General features: G+C 42.1%; 1 protein-coding gene across 6 annotated transcripts in view; it reads left to right on the top strand.

Annotated features, from left to right (window-relative positions):
• corin (corin, serine peptidase) overlaps nt 1-12,168 on the top strand; it is a 261,008-nt gene extending 248,840 nt beyond the window's left edge. For all 6 annotated transcript variants that reach the window (XM_068035959.1, XM_068036006.1, XM_068035969.1 and 3 more), the window contains 3 exons: nt 330-601; nt 1,876-2,009; nt 7,200-12,168. In XM_068035959.1, the coding sequence (XP_067892060.1) occupies nt 330-601; nt 1,876-2,009; nt 7,200-7,376 (583 nt within the window). In that variant the 3' untranslated portion in view covers nt 7,377-12,168. The remainder of the gene's footprint in view (nt 1-329; nt 602-1,875; nt 2,010-7,199) is intronic.
• The last annotated feature ends 466 nt before the right edge of the window (nt 12,169-12,634 follow it).

The following is a 12,634-nucleotide window of genomic DNA, read 5'->3' on the forward strand; positions in this document are numbered from 1 at the left end:
AATGACTTAAAGGGATATAGGGATAGTGTGGGGAAAAGGCATTGAAGTGGATGATCAGCCATGATCGTATTGAATGGCAGAGCAGGCTCGATGGGCTGAATGGCCTACTCCTCCTATGTTCCTATAAAAGTATTACGAAAAGAATCTCGACAACAGGAAGTTAGACAGAAGCATGCACATACATAAGCCTTCCAATAATAATAGATGTGGCCTTGCACTAGAAAGAGAAATTCATCAGCTGTAGCAAAAACAAATTACCTGGAGAGTTAGTCAGCACAGAGATGAGTTGTGCAACTTTTTTCTTTTGACTTGTTTTTCTCTCCCTGTAGCCGTGAAAATGCAGCTGTCTGGAGTGTTGTGTTTGGTATCAACAATCTGGACCATCCATCTGAATCTACACAGACTCGCGAGGTGAACCGGATTATCTTGCACCCACGCTATAACAGAGCGTTTGTTGATTATGACATCAGTGTGGTGGAGTTGCGTGAAGAAATAATTGAGACTAGCTATGTTCGACCTGTTTGCCTTCCCAGAAAAGACCAAGTGGCAAAACCAGATACCTACTGCTTCATCACAGGGTGGGGGCACACAGGCAACAGAGGTAAGAAAGGTCAATGAAAATTAATCCTTTGAGACTGTTAATTCGCATCAGTTGGTAACACTCGGGCTAGTGAGTCAGCAGGATGTTGGATGAGCCCATGCCCACGAATGAAGCAAATAATTCAGGCTAATAGTGCAGTACTGAGAAGCTACATCATTGGCGGTGTCAGCCTTAAGATAAAGCATCAGACCAAGGTCTGCCTTACCATTCCGGTGGCTGAGGTTTGAGATATCCCAAGCCCGGCCCCTCAATTAACCAACACTACTGAGGACAGATTAACTGAACATTGCTGTTTGAGAGATCTTGGTGCACACGAAATGGCTACAAAACTACAGTCACTGCATTTCAAAGCAATTTGATATATGTGAGATACTTTGGCGTGTTTCTGAGAGACATGATAACACACTGGGATAGAGTGTTCGCTTTGGCGACAATCTGGAAACTAGACACAACTGCACTTGAACTTATGCTGTTTTACCATAGTAAAATTAAGCCTCAAGTTTCTGCCCAAACTCATTTGCAGAGTCACAAATATCAAATCTTCCATGAGCCAGCACAATTGGACGGCATAATAGAGTGTAATTGTTTATGTTTTTTCCATTATAAAATATTTATTGATGTAATTAAGAGTGGTATCCTGGTGCAGTTTTATTAAAACAGCTGAAATGGGTTTATCACAAAAATAAGCATTTTTAATCAGTGTCTAGTCCATCACCTGTGAGTAACTCTATTTAAATAATTGAAGATTAAAAGACTTGCATTTATATAGCACCTTTCATGACCACTTGATGTTTCAAAGCGCTTTACAAATAAAGAAGTACTTTTGAAGTGTAATCACTATTGTAATGTAGGAAATTCAGCAGCCAATTTGCACACAGCAAGCTCCCACAAACAGCAATGTGATAATGACAAGATAATCTATTTTTGTGATGTTGATTGAGGGATAAATATTGGCCAGGATTTTGGGGATAATTCCCATATTCTTCATAATAGTGCTGTGGGACTTTTTGCGTCCACCTGAGAGGGGAGACGGGGCCTCAGTTTAACATCTCATCCGAAAGATGGTATTTCCGACAGTACAGCACTCCCTCAGTACTGTACAGTACATTATACATTAAAACTGGGCATTGGACAAATTAAACATTCATACATTAATGCTTACGGCCAGAGTTCACACACAGTAAAATGCACACCATGAATGACTCACAATCCATTGTAAATTTGAGGTATGGTAACAAGGTATCAACATTAATCTCTCTTAACTTTTATTCCAGTTCCATTCAAACTCCAGGAAGGAGAGGTCCGCATCCTCTCACTTGATCGTTGCCAGTCATACTTTGATACTAAAACAATCACTTCTCGAATGTTATGTGCAGGCTACGAACCTGGAACAGTGGACTCTTGCATGGTAAGGGGGTTAATGAAGATAAACCCTTTGTTCATTTGCTCATCAAGATTTAGGTTAGAATTAACAGAAAATAATTCTAACTTGCACACAGTAATTATAATTACATGCAGGTCAGCACATTGTAAACAGCGATTTTTGTGAGATCCTGCCAATGACATGTGGCCTCATTGGCAGGCAGGGGCAACTGAGTCACTATATTTCAGGTCTTTGGGTGAGGAGCTGTCCGCAACACATAGGGCTGAATTTTATTTGCAGCGGTGCCCTTTCAACTCAGCGCGGTGCCCGCATTTGGCGGCCGCAGCAGAGCCCCTGCGTTATTGCGCGCAGAGGCTCATTAGAATCATGGTGCAGAGCCACCCTCCCCATATTACGTGGGGAGAGGCAGGGTATTTGGCGCACTGAGAGTTTTTTGGCAGTTGTGCAGCAGGTGCTGGGGCCCTATTTTAAGAGCCTCAGCACCTGCTTCCTGACAGCTGTCAAAGAATACTTACCTGACTACTGAAGAGTGGGGCTGCTGTCAATCTGGCAACAAAGTAGAAAGTGCTGCAAAAATCGAGCAGGTCAGGCAGCATCTGTGGAGAGAGAAGCAGAGTTAACTTGTCCAAGTTCACAGACCTGAAAGTTAACTCTGCTTCTCTCTCCATAAATGCTGCCTGACCTGCTGAGTGACACCAGCACTTTCCACTTTACTGCCACATACTTACCCTGCTGCATTCCAGTGTCCTGTGAAGTTGCGATCCTCTTCTCCCACTCAAGTGTAGCATTCCTTCTTGTAGCTGTGCTGCACCTGGGTGAATAATCTTAATTTTTCGCATTCCAGGACGTGAGACTTAAATAGACCATAAAAGGTATTACAGAGGTTTACAGAGAACACACTGACGCAAATAGGAATGCATGGGTGTCACAGCAATGTAAATACGTCTTTCACTAAATGTTCCTCACCAACATGTGTGTCCTTTTCTCTGTGGGAATGATGTGTGCCAGCAGGTAGCACCAATGTCACATCCCTTTGCACCATTGGCCCTTCAGGAGAGCCAACTTATGCAATAACATCATTACCATGTCATCATTACTCATGAGTGTCTTTGCGGATGCAGTGTCATGGACATTGGCTCAGTCAGCTGCTGCCTCTAACGGTTTACACAGGATGCTGCAGATGTGGACTGGTGCACAGCAGGTAAGCGAGGGTGATGTGTGGCTTGCAGAGCTCATGGAGCAGAGAACCTTTGCCTGATAAGCCATTTCCGTACATCCCTAGCTCGCTGCTAGCCCTGCTTGCAAAGCCTGGGTGCCATCTGCCCTCCCATGATGTCTCTCCTCATCATGCCAGGCCTGGCCCCTATTGGGTGCGTAGTTGTGCAGAGCAGCAAAGAAAGGAGCTGGCCTTTTCGGCCTGTAGTACAGGGCATCACCCTATCCATACAGACATTGGAGGCACTTTTTCAGCATGCCGATTTCCTGCTCAATGGTGGCTCATGTAGCTCAGTGACTGGCATTGTATCTCTCCTCTGCGGCAGTGGTGGAATCTCGCACTGGTGTCAGGAGCCATGTCTGCAAAGGATAGCCCATATCTCCAAGAAGCCACCCCTCCATCTGAGCCAGTTCAGTGAACAGGAGTGGCAGCCGGGACTGGCACAAGACCCAGGTGTCATGGCAGCTGCCTGAGAAGCGGTCACATATTCGCAGCAAGCATCTGCAGTGTTCACATACCAGCTTCACCTAGATTGCGAGGGCTCCTTTAATGTGACATCTGCAGGTGGTAGCCTGGTGGGAGGCCTGATGGCCACATGAGTGCAGTCTATGAACATTACAACCTATGGTTCTGCGGCAATGGTGCCAGAACCAATGGCCCTCTGGGGCTGGCTGAGAGAATCCGTCCTGAAGTGGAAATACTGGCCCTCTGGTGCAGAGCATTGGTGACTTCCCTAATACAACGGTGCACTGCTGACTGTGTGACCCCACAAAGGTCTCTGGTGGGCCCCTAAAAGGCTGCAGAGGTGTCAGGCTTGAGAACCGCTGCCATTATGAGGAACAAAGGCATGGGATGTCCACCGGAACCCATGGGCTGCAGGTCATCCTCGAGCAGGGCACAGAGACGTGTCATCACCCTGTCTATATGCGCAATCTCCTCTGACACTGGTGCTCTGTCAACTGATGGCATGTCATTTGGGGCCTGCAGACGCACGGCAAACGTAATGGCGAGCTCCCCTTGGGGGCTGCTGCTCACGACCGGGGGTCTCTACGTGGATCGCACCTGCCTGTTGGTATTGCCTCTGGTGCATACGGATCCTCAAGTGCGGAGGAGCACACAATGTAGGATCAGCCATACCTATTTCCACGTGATAAATAAAGTTGAACCCTGCATGTATTCGAAGGTTCTGAACAGGGCATGGATTGTTGATGGGTACATGAGCAGCGTTACTGGATCAACTATGTGATGTGTCATGGCATTGTCCATCTTGGTCAACACTCAGAGTGGCACAGCATGGCCACATTAAGACCCTACCAGCTGAATCGATTGCCCCCAGCATCCATATGACCTTAATGCTCCTGCCCTTTCTGGCACCCTCCCCACACACAGGGTGTCTAATGTGCCATTGCCCCCTCACAAACACAGAGTGTACACTGTTCACGGAGGGATGGTACACAGTACCTTCCTTCATGCCAGCGTAGCTTTCCCTCCAGTAATCCCAGTCCCTCCTTCCTTTAAGAATGCAGAGTTAGACCCCTGCATATCCACACCCCCTCGCTCCTCCCTTCCAGAATGCAGAGTTAGATCCTGGAATATGCCCCCTCCCTCCTCCCTTCCATAATTGCAAAGTGAGACCCCTGCATATCCCCCCTCCCACCTCCCTTCCATAATGCAGAATGAGACCCCTGGATAATGGAACTTACTTTTCGCTGGAGACAACTTCTGCTTCTGAGGACCCGCCGGCTTTTCAATTCGTAAACGGGACGGCAAGTGACGGCCGCCTGTTCAGTGAAAAATCCGGAAGTGTCACTGGAGAGGCGGCGGGCTGCATAATCAGCAAAAGTAAGTAGCCTTTACCATATGCTAATTGTGGTGCCGCCGCCGTGTGGCAGGGTGTCTGCACCGAGGCCCCACCGCCACCAGTAATAATCGACGGGCCCTTCTCAACGTTTCAGGTCGTGGCAGACCTCTCCCCGCAGCACTTTACCAGCCCTCGCACCGTGACCTGCTGTGTTGTGGGCCCAATAAAATTCAGCCCATATTGTGCAAATAAAAATTAGTGTGTGAGGATTCCTGTGACTTGACCTTCACAAGTAGTCTATTTAAAAATGAGCTAAGAGTTTCTATCGCTGGGGAAAAAAATCGGGGAGCGAAGTGGGGGATAGTTTAAAGGTATCTTGCTTTGGACATTAATTTTGCTGGGTAGTTTCCCACTGTTGCATTTTTTTCCTGTCAAAACTTAACTTTGTTACTGCTACTGCTATTTGAATGGCATCAAAGAGGTGAGGATGTGTATTCTGAGCATGTTGCAAAATGGAAATCAGGAAGTAAAGTGTGTGAGGAGCCAACAAATGCAACAACTTCTTAGCATTTTGTCTGCACCCATCATTGTTTCAGTGCCTGCATTTCTAGATGTCTCCATGTGTGGGCTTCAGGGCTGCTCATAAAATGCTACGGCCTTCAGGACAGGCAAAGGTTTGCACTCAGTGAATGTCCAAGTGATATATTATTTTGCACATCAGTGTGTATTATCCTGGAAGCAGCTGTGATGCCTGCATTATACAGCAGTCCATAGCCTGTTACAGCGCAGAAGGAGGCCAAATCAGCCTTTCATGCTTCTGTCTCCTTTTGCTAGAATAATCCAAAACTAATCCATGCCCTGCCGTCTCCCCATGGCTTTGTATCATCTTGTGCTTCAAAATGTATATCTGCTCTCAGCTTCAGATATAATAAGACACAAGAAATAAGAGCAGGAGTACGTCATTTAGCCCTTCAAGTCTGCTCCGCCCTTCAATAAGATCATGGCTGATCTGACTGTGACCTTAACTCCACTTTCCTGCCTGCTCCCCATAACCCTTGACTTCCTTGTCAATCAAAAATCTGTCTAACTCGGCCTTGAATATATTCAATGACTCAGCCTGCCCTGCTCTCTGGGGAAGAGAATTCCATAGATTAACAACCCTCAAAGAGAAGACATTCTTCCTCATCTCTGCCTTAGTTTCTATATTCCCCCCCCAAAGCACTAGGTCCTTTCTCCCAATGAGAATGTTGGTTCCAGGCTTGCTCAGGTGGAGCCAATCCAGCCTGTACAAGCCACTCCTGCTACAGAATTGGCCCCAATGTCCCAGGAATTTGAACTATTCCCTCTTTCACCATCTCTCAAGCCATGCATTTAACTCCCTCATCTTAATGTTCCTATGTTGACTAGTGCATGACATCACAGAAAACCTGAGGCAACTAAATCCTCCTGTTTAATTGATGTAATTGCTAAAACTGACGTTGCAGAACTGCAAATTTATTTCTTCCTACATCATTAGTTCCAACATAAATCTTGACTTCTCTTTTTTCAAAACCTTTTGCATCCACTCCATTAAAACTTTGACCCTTCTACCTGGAAGGCAACATAACATTTGGAAATCTTGATTGATGTTACATGGTTAAGAATTTCAGTGAAATACTTTATTACTTCTGCATTTTTGCATTTCACCAAACTCTGTGTGTAAGCTTTTCATGTACTAAAAGACTTTTGAAATTAGGAGAAGGACCTCCATTGTGAAACTCTTGTGGAGTGCCCCCCTGAGCTGTTGGCACAGGTGAGCCTGCTCTATGGGCCAACTCTACTCCATTTTTGCCATTCTTACAGAAATAGAACTTCAGTCCCTAGTCTATTGTCTTTACAGATGCTTGCTGATGATTGCAGCATTTTGTTTTTATTACCTAGCCACTAGGCAAAAAGTTAATTTAATCTGACAAATTAAAGAACTTTGTATTAACTGATTAGAGATTAACTGGTATGCATCTAATAAGAATGTTTTCATTTTGATTTCATTTTATTATCTTTTGGAACTTGGACATCTTGTAGCATTGCCTAACTGTAGATCATGAAACTTATTAGACTGATTGAGGTTTGAACTGGATAAAGTGAAAGTGCTTTTGTTGGTTTGCTGAAAGTATTAATTTCCATTGCCTGAACATCATTATGTGTCTCTGTTGGTCAGGGTGACAGTGGAGGACCTCTGGTTTGTGAACAGCCTGGCAAGAGATGGACATTATTTGGTCTAACCTCTTGGGGATCGGTGTGCTTTACAAAACTACTTGGGCCTGGTGTTTACAGCAATGTAACCCATTTTGTTGAATGGATTGAGAGGCAGATCTACATCCACACTTTTCTATAAATTAATGATTCAAAGACGAGCAGAACAGCATCCAAGATGAAACCTCAAATAACAAGAGGCAGAAATGTGACAGCTGGCAAGGACTGCAAAACCAACTACATGATAATTCCCTTCCCTGCCCTGCACTGCACCACCCCTCTCCCCATTCACTGAAAACATTCAGTAATTATGTAATTCATAAGGAATAACTACATCAAACTGCTTTCAAGATCGATGGTTTCTCCAATACCTGGGTTCTTATGGGAATCAATGACGTTAATGGAGTGACATTTAAAAAAATGTTTATCCCATTATGTAATACACCAGTCAACTGCTGCTCCCTCTTGAGATTTGCAGTCCATCCATTCCAAAGCTGTATAGCACTGTAGGAGCGGACTAGATTCTTCTGGAACGTGAGGTCAGCATTTGTTTTTCAGATAGTCTGTGGAGAGGAATTTTGCTACCTCTAACTTGACCTGTTTGAGAAAGCTGCTTCTGCATTCTTCGTGAGACTGCCTCACACTGAGAATGCTTATGAGAGCAGAAATTCTTTCATATTTTTCAGAACTGTTTGTAGGATGGGTTTATTTTGCTTTAGTGCGTAACTGTGAGCCAAATGTATTGGAGTTCTGGATTAATTTCTACATGACGGTCAGTCTAATTAATCTTGGTCACTGTGTAGAACGCTTTCAGTATGTTGACATCTAAATACAGTTAGTATCTTGTATAATGATTCTTTAACTGGATTACTCGTGAAAAAAATTGATTTCCAGCAGTGAACTCCTCCTTCCCTAAAAGATTTACTTGACAAGTTATTGTGGTATGGGAAAGAAAACAAAGAGTTTAGTTGTGAATGATTGTAGACTAATATAATGCATTTAAAATAAATTACACAAGGATTTGAATTTGTAGCATTAATCACAGTGATGATACATTGCAGTGAATTGAACTAATACTGTACATGTAGCAGTTTCATTCAGTTTTGAAGTAGGAAGCAACCATGCAAAGAATGGATGAATAAAGTGCACTTCTCTTGAATCCATAACCTAATTTAATTACCACTTAATATAGCAAGAGAGGAACTGTCCTGTGTTTTCCAATGAAGTTTGAATTATAATCACAATTTGATTTTAAGTGGTCCATACTGTATACACTCTTCTAGATTTAAATATGGACTTCTTTAAGATGGTGGCCTTTTGAACTCCCCATGTCCATTAGGTTTTCTGAGGGTCCCATCTTCATTTTCATTGTAAAGGATTTCCACGGTATAGTGCTGACTTTCCTTCAATTAGGGCTGGTCACATTTAGAAATAAGTTCACAGTCTGATGATTCATTCTTGTTGCCAAAAAAAAATCTTAGGGGCTCATCCCCTGCTCTTGCTTTAATGTTGTCCATGGACCTCTCTTTCTGTAGTGTCAACATTCATCAAATTTGAAGTGAGTTCTACTGCATTTGTGGTTTACTTTTTCTATGCTACTGTAAGTGGTAATGATATTACTCATGTTACCACTTGTCAAACAAACATTTTAACAACAAAAATTACTCTCTTATGCCAAAGTTTTGTTTCAGCTCACTCTTTGTATTCACATTTGATTTTTGTGTGGCAGCTTACTATTCAAGTCTATGGGAATAAATATTACACTTTGATGGCACTTTTCAACAATGTAATGCTATGTACTTGTTCCTGTATCATTTCTGAACAAAGGCATTTGAGAAATGTCTGCAATGTTCAATGTAACATTCCATGTAAAGATGGTTGTAATTTTATAAAATATTTTTATATTGCTTTTTCTATGTATGTACATTTAAAACTTTATGCTGTTGTGTGGCCAGACTTTAAGCAGATTGAGTGTTTACACTTTTTGGTTTTGCAAATGATAATCAAAAAGCAAACAGCTGGTGGTTAGTGTTGTAAATTGAAGACTTGGGCTTACAGCACAAGCTTGTTCTACTGTTAGCACCAGATGAAATAAAACACACATTTTAGCCTCATTCAAATATCAAAACATTATCTAGCAACCTTGGCTTACGCTCATGGCTTTAATGGGTCAGGATCTGAATATTCAGCCTGCCTTTTCCTGATCCCTCAATAGGGTGTGCATTATAAATTACTACTCAGCTTTGAGTTTCTGTGATTTAACTAGTCATTCATTGCGCTGTTTTGTTCACTATGTCACTGCCTCCTTAAGCAGCCAGGGTTAGAAACCTGAAGAAAGTAATTTCATGTAATTTTGTCGGCAATTAATGCCACATTTCAAGTTACTGTCTTTCCTCACTCATCCTGTAGTCCTTAATGAGAAAAAATTAAATGTTCTAGGAAAGTGTCAGAGTCCTAAAATAGAAACTTTAGTTTCATGACTAGAAGATAACGTTTTAACAAGTAACCATGACTATGGTTTTGAAAATTAACTAGATGGTAGTGCAGCCAATTTTCTTCATGAACCTAATTATAAACTGGTAGCATGGAATGTGATCAAACTAATTAAAATTGATGATTAGAAAAGTGATTGTAGCAGTTTGAGGTTTTTTTTCCAAAAGGGGTTTGTGGCTTCAAAGTTTAAACGCTCAGTTATTACAACATTATAATTGAATCTTTGGATTCCAATTTCCTAAAGACTTTTGCTAGATTGGTTGAAGTGCTTATTTATGAGTGCAAAGTATTCTTCTGTTGCCCTGAATCCTCTTTCCCCCTTGCTCCAATATTGGCTTATACTTCATTCCCATCAATTTTACAAATTTAAATTCAGCAACCCTTTTCCTGTGACTTTAAACAAAAACAAAGTAATTGAATTTTCTTGTGACTAATCACATTTGCAGTTGATTGGCTGGTGACACGGGAACTGCTGTTTCATAGGTATACATTATCTTACAAGTAACACCTCATTTTTCTATTTAACTTCACTCTTCTTCTTTGGCCTCCTTGTCTCGGGAGACAATGGGTAAGCGCCTGGAGGTGATCAGTGGTTTGTGGAGCAGCGCCTGGAGTGGCTATAAAGGCCAATACTAGAGTGACAGACTCTTCCACAGGTGCTGCAGAAAAAATTGGTTGTTGGGGTTGTTACACAGTTGGCTCTCCCCTTGCGCTTCCGTCTTTTTTCCTGCCAACTGCTAAGTCTCTTCACTATGCTCCATAGAATCATAGAATGGTTACAGCACAGAAGGAGACCATTCAGACCCTCGTGTCTGTGCCGGCTCTCTGTAAGAGCTATTAGCTACTCCCACTCCCCTGCCTTTTCCCTGTAGCCCTATAAATTTTCTCTCTTCAGATAATTATCTATTACCCTTTTGAAAGCCACAATTGAATCTGCTGCCAACACACTCTCAGGAAGTGCATTCCAGATCCTAACCACTTGCTACATAAAAAGTTTTTCCTCATGTCGCCATTTCTTCTTTTGCCAATCAGCTTAACTTGGTGTTCTCTGGTTCTTGACTAATCTTCCAATGGGAACAGTTTCTCCCTATCTACTCTGATTTTGATTTTGAGCACCTCTGTCAAATATCCTCTTTGGAGAAGAGAAGATTGAGAGAACCACCCCAGCTTTGCCAATCTGTCCTAGTCACTGAAGACTTTCATCCCTGGAACCATTCTCAAAACTTTTCTACCACCTATCTAATACCTCATATCCTTCCTGAAGTGTGGTGCCTAGAATTGGACACAATACTCCAGTTAAGGCTGAACCAGTATTTTATAAAGGATCACCATAATTTCCTTGCTTTTGTACTCTATGCCATTATTTATAAAGCCCAAGATTCTATATGCCTTATCCTATATGCTTTCTCAACCTGCCCTGCCACCTTCAAAGATTTGTGCACATACACCCTAGGTCCCTCTGATCCTCCACCCCCTTTAGAATTGTATCCTTTATTTTATATTGTCTTTCCTCGTTCTTCCTACCAAAATGTATCACTTCACATCTCTCTGCGTTAAATTTCATCAGCCACATGTCTGCCCCTTCCACCAGCCTACGTCATCTTGAATTTCCTAATCTCGCCTCACTGCTGAATCTACTCTTAACAGCCTCCAAGAGAGCCCACCCTAAGGTTTTTTATTCCTTCCTGCAGGGAATTATTAGTTTCGATCGTTCCCTTCTAGTTTGACAAGGAAGGGACTGTTGCCTTGGTGGAATACAAACCAGTAATTCCATACAGTAGATTCCCAATACAGCCAAGCTTGGATGTTTTGTAGATAGTTGGCAACTTACCAAACACAACATATGGTCACTTTGACACCAAACTCCCACCTCATGGTTTTGTGGGAAAAAAAACTGTACCCTGCAAAGATGGAAAAATCAGCATAGTTGAACTTCTGCTGCATGTCTCCTAATAGGCACTTAAAACACCAAGCTATCTGCCCCTTTTCCCCTAGTTAAGAAATGATCCAGAAATACTATTTCTCATTCATAAATCACTTTTTCTTAAAGGATCTACTATTCTGAAAAAAGTTGTATTACATTGTGTTAAATTCATGCCAACTCTTTCTCAGTCTTGGTTAGTTGCTTTTATACCACTGACGTTTACCAGACTGGTTGTAAAGTTTGAGTAAAGATCTCAAATGTAAGATAGGTCCCTTGACAAGAAGCAGCTGTGAGCACCTGAAATGCTGGAAGTACATAGCAGGTCCACTGCATTTGTAACAAGACTTGGTTAATGCTTAGGATGTAGAGCCTTTGTCAGCACTAGATTATTTTCTCGTAAACATTGAATGACATGCTGTGTAGATCCAGTATTCTATTATTTTTATTTCAGATTTCTGGCATTTGCAGTTTTTTTCCTATCATTTGAGCTGTGGCCACATTGTAGTTTAATGTGTAAAAGCTAATAAAAAATACCTTAACAATGATTCATGTTTGCTTACTTTAATATTCTAAAGTAATGGTACCAGATAGATTTGAGGAAAAAACCTTCCATAATAAAGACTGCTGCAACAAATTCTTCATCCCTTTTCAGGCGGCATGTATAGAAAAATGGTATGGATTTGCTAAAAATAAAGCAATCCAAATATCTTGCTAATACCACAGCAAAACTAACCAAACTACATCCTCAAATGTTACAAAGAAAGACTTGGATTCATATAATGCCCTTCACAACCTCAGGATGTCCCAAAGCATTTTACAGCTAATTAAGTACTTATGAAATCATAGAGTCAGTGGGCCGGATTTTCAACGCCTGCTAAGTGCGGGAACGGAAGCGAAGGAGGTTGGCACCAAATTCTTTCCTTGTAAATATTGATGGACATATGTACATGTGTAGATCCAGTATTCTATTATTTTATTTCAGA

This window comes from Heterodontus francisci, chromosome 1 (genome assembly GCF_036365525.1).
Source record: "Heterodontus francisci isolate sHetFra1 chromosome 1, sHetFra1.hap1, whole genome shotgun sequence".
NCBI lineage: Eukaryota > Metazoa > Chordata > Chondrichthyes > Heterodontiformes > Heterodontidae > Heterodontus > Heterodontus francisci.